The sequence below is a fragment of the Sesamum indicum genome, linkage group LG7 (genome assembly GCF_000512975.1).
Source record: "Sesamum indicum cultivar Zhongzhi No. 13 linkage group LG7, S_indicum_v1.0, whole genome shotgun sequence".
Lineage (NCBI taxonomy): Eukaryota > Viridiplantae > Streptophyta > Magnoliopsida > Lamiales > Pedaliaceae > Sesamum > Sesamum indicum.
Window position 1 is genome coordinate 10,178,399 of NC_026151.1, and position 6,210 is coordinate 10,184,608.

The window sequence follows — 6,210 nt, forward strand, 5'->3', positions numbered from 1 at the left end:
TTATTGAACAACTAAATCTTAATTTTATTACCATTATTGCAAGTTCATATCTTGATTTAATCTTAGAACACAGAGTTCTTAACAAAGATGGCTGTCTTAAACAAATTAAACACAAATCCGAAAACAATAACTTTAAGTCATAAGATTTTTGGTGCTGTATTGCATTTTTTGGTAGTGTATAGAAAGAGCATAACTATCATCTGCATCAAAAGATTTGGAGAAATGATAAATTCTTGAACACAATGCCATGGTGGGAAAGCTGTTGTCGGGAGCTGAATGATGTAGTTGTTGAGAATTTTTAGGCTTCCCAACCCCTCAGAAGAGTAGCCCGAGCAACACGGTTCACTCCCAACGTAAAAGCGCCCATGCGAAGATCACAGTTGTGAGATTTACACAGGCCCTTGATGTTATGGAAGGCTCTTGTCATGTATCTCTTAAGCTCTTGATTGACCTTCTCTTCATCCCACATAAAGCCTTGAATGTTCTGTAAAACCAAGTTACACGACAGTAAGTTTCTAGGTGGATTTCACTTAAATTCATAGCTGTCAACTCTTGTGGTTATGTAAAGAAAGACTATTGAAAAAAATGCGAAGATTTTTATCATGTAACGTGATGTTAGAAAAGATTTTCATCAGTTCTCCATTGACTTCATGCAAATAATGGATCACCAATTATCTTTTATAGCAAGTTTGGGTTCGTGAATATTACCTGAACCCACTCAAAGTAGCTAACAGTCACTCCTCCTGCATTTGCATAAATGTCGGGAAGAATTGTAACTCCTTTTTTCGACAAAATCTGTCAAAAAGTATGAAATTACATCATTAAACAGTATTAGTGTAGTAGTTAAACAAACACAAAATCAATTGAACACAATTCGGCACCTCATCTGCTTCTGGGTCGGTAGGATGATTTGCAGCTTCTATGATGAATTTGGCCTTGACATCTCCAGCATTTTCTCTTCAAAAAAGAAAAGAACCGGTGCAAATTAGCTGGAATGTCTCAATCAAAGTTGGCGAACCAATCTTTTTCATCTTCATATTCGTCTTCTCTTATAGATGGATTTAACTTGTATGCAGTCAATGACTGTTTTTTCTCAACATGTTTCTCTTCATGCCACAAAAGAAAGCTTATAATGGATAAACTGAACTCAAAGGGAATTACGCACTCATCAAGCTATTTCAGTCCTATATTGGAAAGAGAACAACTATTCATGATTTTTCCTTGTACTTTGAGAAAATATTGCTATGGTTTCATAGCTAGCACTAAAAGGTGTCCAAACTGATGTATCATTTCCTTAAATAAGCAAAGATACTTCCAACTTAAGTTCTGGTAATACATGGCAACGAGAAGTTAATTTGCTATTTTTAAAAGTTGTCTTTTCTCTAGACGAGTTCTTTGTTCCATGGCTTGGACCTTGGGAGCAAAAAGCATTTGGCGAAAGAGGAAAGTTAACTTTTGTTGGAAGAAAATGCCAAACCTGTTTAGGACTCCGCCAAGAGCACATGGTATGAGAACATCACAATCATGCGTAAGCAAATCATTTGGATCCATCGCATCGGCACCAGAAAAATCAGCTAATTTTCCTGTGGCGTCTTTGTGCTGAAGCAAGTCCAGTATATTAATTCCATTAGGGTTCTTCACTGCTCCAGTTATGTCACTCACTGCAACAACCTTGCCACCTCTTTCATGAATAAGCCTTGCAGCCCACGAGCCAACATTTCCAAACCCCTTTTTTTATTATATAAAAAAAGAAAGAAAAATGTAAATATGGACATGGTTAAGAAAAATAAAATTTAACAAAAATGTTTAAATAGAAATAATACCTGAATGGCAAATGTTAAACCCTTTATTGACTTTCCATGTTCAGCAAGTAATGCTTCGGTGGCATATACAACTCCACGCCCTGTTGCAGCCTCCCTACCCAGTGAACCACCAAGATCCTGGCATATACAGAAAACAAACACAGTGCTTAGATGAGTTCTGATTTTAATTTGCACGATATAACTAATTATTGTTTTTTCCTTCTTTTTTCCAATCTTCACTTACAATTGGTTTTCCTGTAACAACTGCAGGAGAGTAACCATGGAATTTTGAGTACTCGTCCAGAATCCAAGCCATGGTCTGCACATCTCAAATAAACCATAAATTTTATTTTCTGACGAATGAGTTGAATAGTACAGTAAAGTTACTATATAGTCACCTGAGCATTAGTACCCATATCTGGTGCTGGAACATCGGCATTAACTCCGATAAGATCATGAATTTTTTGGGTGAATACTCGAGTAAGACGTTCCAACTCACTTGTGCTTAAGTCTTTTGGAGAACACCCAATTCCACCCTTAGCCCCGCCATAGGGAATATCTGCTACAGCAGTCTTCCAAGTCATCAGTTGAGCAAGAGCATTCACCTCATCAGGGTCAACCTATCGGCAAAAGGTATGAGTAACTTAGAACAATATAGAATAAACGTGTGTGTCTCTTTATTTACAATCAGAAAAGACAATTAATCAAGGTATCCGTTGAGCTTTTGCGGGAAGTGAAATAAGTGAAAGAACTCACCACAAAAACTTCATAAATAAGTAAGAAAAGAACTGAATGCATGATTTTGACTCAATTGTCAATAAAATCAAAGATCAAAAGTCTTGTTTAAAATTCCACTTTTTCCTTCTTAATTTTTCTTTTCGATTGGATAGGAGAGGACAGATTTGTTCATGCTACTCTTTAGCTAAGGCTAGTGCATAAATTTAGCAGCATAAGTTTCCTCCTAGACCAAACCCGAGATGTGCTGCTAGAAAATGGAAGAAACGGTACATTTAATAAGTCGTTTGTCCATAATGGTCGATCCCTAAACCAGAAGACACTAAAGCAGAGTTCCCATCAAGATTACATAGAAATACAACATCATTTGAGAAGTGAGTTCAACAGTTTCCATCTCATGGTTGAAGATCCATTTGTTTTTGTTTAGTGAAGAGTCTCAACAATACTTGATTACAGATTAAGAAAATTACTGTTAGTTCTCAAGAATTTGATCGAACACTTCTATTTCACAGCTCCAAGTTTAGTCTAACTTCTGCACCTGAAACAGGACACCGAATCTAACATCACATTATGATTAAGTAAACATCGTCAGGTTTCATTACTACAGAGCCTGAAGAATGCAGATTTACACAGGCTGAAGTTCAAGATAAATTTAGCCCTTGCAATCCACAAACAAAAGTGCGAACCGTGTCCGAAGACTTGTTATTTCAAGATAGCAAAGCATTTCAAGATCCAAAATCCAAAAATCACTATAATCACCAATCCCTCACCATTCCACTACCAACCCCCACCCCACCCCATCCGGGCACATAAGAAATACAGGACTAGAATAACAGGTGAACTGATAGGAACACAACATACTAACATAAAAGCATCAAACATTAAAAATATATATATAAAAAAGAAAATGAAACCTCTGGATGGTATCTGATCCCTCCTTTCATGGGCCCACGGGCATTATCATGTTGTACTCTAAATCCAACGTAGGACACCAGTGTCCCATCATCCTTGGGGATTGTACACTCCACCTGATCAAAACCCAATACCAAACAACCTTGAAAATCTCCATGAAACTTTACAAAGGCACACAGTACTGGAAAAAGCTTCAATCTTTTCAAGCCCCTTTCGAAATTGACAAAAGTTCATGCGATCAGAAATAGTACGTATTACCATCAACATAAACTACTAATACAAACCCACAAACCTTGATTTCTCTAAAGGGGATCAAAAGACTCTTCTCGATCTTGGAGTCCAGGCCCAGAATGCGGGCCGCTTTCATGAAATTCCGGTTGGTGGCTGCAAGAGCATTCATTTTATACAAGATCTCCCTGGAAATCAAATTCTTTAAGCTGGAATAAATTTACCCAGAAAATCAAGACCAATTAAATCAGCCCAAATAGCCAGAAAAGGCAAAGAAAGAGAGCCTGAGACTGCTGAAGAGTCAATGCAAGTATAATACTACTTGGACAGGATCATGAGAATTTGAGGCTGCTATATAGCGAGCTGTATGTGCATGTGTGCACATATACATACATATATATATACATATGTACATATGAAGTTGGGGGGTGGGGTGCTGCGGTTGTTGGACACATGAAAATCACAAGGGGCATGAGAAGAGAAGAGGGTTGCAGCTATATGTGAGAAGTCAACTACTTGGACTACCCAAACTCTCCAATCTTGGAGAAAGAGTTGAGACCGCCATTCGCAAATTACATTTCTACTCCCGATTCAATAATTTTGCTTTTTCTGTTTTATTGAATTTTAAAAATAAACTCAAAATTACAAAAATTCTATTCATTTATTAATGCCTCAAAATCATAAAATTTCGACACATCTAATTTTATATTTTACAGAATTTATGAGATTATATGTTTTCAATTTCAAAACCATTTAAAAATTTCTTAAAACATATAATAAAATATATTGAGGTTCTTTAATTTTGAGACAATTTTAAAAATTTTGTAAAATAAAAAGCTAAAAGTATTAAATTCCTATCATACAAATTAAAAATATAATTTCGCGGTGCGACAACAATTCTCTGTTCAACTTCCACAAATACCCTTATTTTCTTTCATCAATTGGAAAGCAAAAATGTTGCTTTTCTTTTTTTAGTTAATTTTTTTTAAATTAAAAATTAAGTTCTAAATATTATTAGAGGGAAAAACAATATTTCTATCCTTTTTTTCAATTCATATGATTTTTTTTAATAGACTGCTAACTTCCAAGAAATGAATTATTTGAAATAATTAAACTCATCCGTAAGTCTCTAATATCTAGAGATGTGTAATAATTCATAATGTTATAATATGTTATATTTCCTATTTTTTGTAATTTATTTATTTTTCTTCTCAAACGATTTGCAACAAAAATAAAATATTACAGTGAGGGAGAGATTTATGCTAAAACATTATGGAGAAGTTGAAAGAATTCATTATGACCAAAAAAGTCAATTTACCTTAAAAGTTATAAATAACTTGTACTATATTATACAACCAAAAATACACTCCTCGCTCTTTAATGAATTATAATTAATAGTACAATGACATTTTTACCCTTTGGCTCATTTACTGGATTTCACCCCAAATTAATGCATTATTTTTTTCTAATGGAGTTTTTGACTTTTGGTGAAATGAAATCACTTTATACATTCATCATTATTGATTCGAGATCAATCCACATTTTCTTTTGAGATAATTATAAATTAATTTTATAGAACCAAATACCCGTATTTGTACAGATCTGGCATAATCTGCAATTCCCAAGTATACAAATATCGGATGGCCTCAGTTCTGGGTTATTGGGTGTTTTGCAATTATGAGGGTATATCGATCTTTTTATCATTAAGTTCAATATATCTCATCACAACATAATATGATTTAGAACGAATAGAAAATGAATGTAATACGATTTCATTCGTCAATCATAAATAATATATATATATATATATATGTATTCTTAGATTTCAAAATTTAACAGCCATCAATAAGAGCTTTCTCCGTTGATAAAATTTGAAATCTTTACGTCTTCAATTCCAATTTCAATAGGTACAACTATGCCCACCTAATATGAATTTGTGTGATTTCCTTTTTTATTTGAGTGAAATAGATAAACTTTTATTTATTAAGATATATTAATTATAATTATTAATATTAAATATTTATATCTAACGATAATCCATAACTATACTAAATATATTAATAATCAATAACGGATAATTATATCTAATCAACTATTACGATTAAAATAGAATTACACCTGTCGGCTATGTAAATTTATCCCTTAATTATTTGGTGTGCTCGATTAGTTATTAATTTTTGCACAAATACACATGAAATGCAATTGATGAATGGCTATTTCAAGTAATTAGATAATGATATGTCAATCAAAAGAATTGACCAGATTTGATCTACTTTATTATTTTTCATCCAACGTGATGAGATTCCATCTCGTGATTGGTGATGGAGAAGTCTTGTGTATAATAATATATTGGGATAATTAGACTCCCTTCCCTTGAAAATTTGATATAATTATACATAAATACCCTGATTTGAAAAAATTACACCTATCACTCTTGAGGTTTGCTTTCGTTTAACAAATAAGTTCATCCGTTAGTCAAAATTCACTAAATTTGTTGATATTAATAAAAAAATTAAATCAAAATTGATATCTA

The 6,210-nt window shown here is 33.4% G+C and overlaps 1 protein-coding gene across 1 annotated transcript; it reads right to left on the minus strand.

Moving 5' to 3' along the window:
- Positions 1 to 4,157, minus strand: LOC105166945 (glutamate dehydrogenase A). The gene is made up of 9 exons (XM_011086464.2): positions 3,742 to 4,157; positions 3,452 to 3,565; positions 2,201 to 2,422; positions 2,047 to 2,121; positions 1,824 to 1,940; positions 1,478 to 1,728; positions 882 to 957; positions 709 to 795; positions 1 to 484 (listed from the first exon to the last, which is right to left on the minus strand). The coding sequence occupies exons 1-9, from the start codon at positions 3,847 to 3,849 to the stop codon at positions 299 to 301; spliced, it is 1,236 nt and encodes a 411-aa protein (XP_011084766.1). The 5' UTR covers positions 3,850 to 4,157; the 3' UTR covers positions 1 to 298.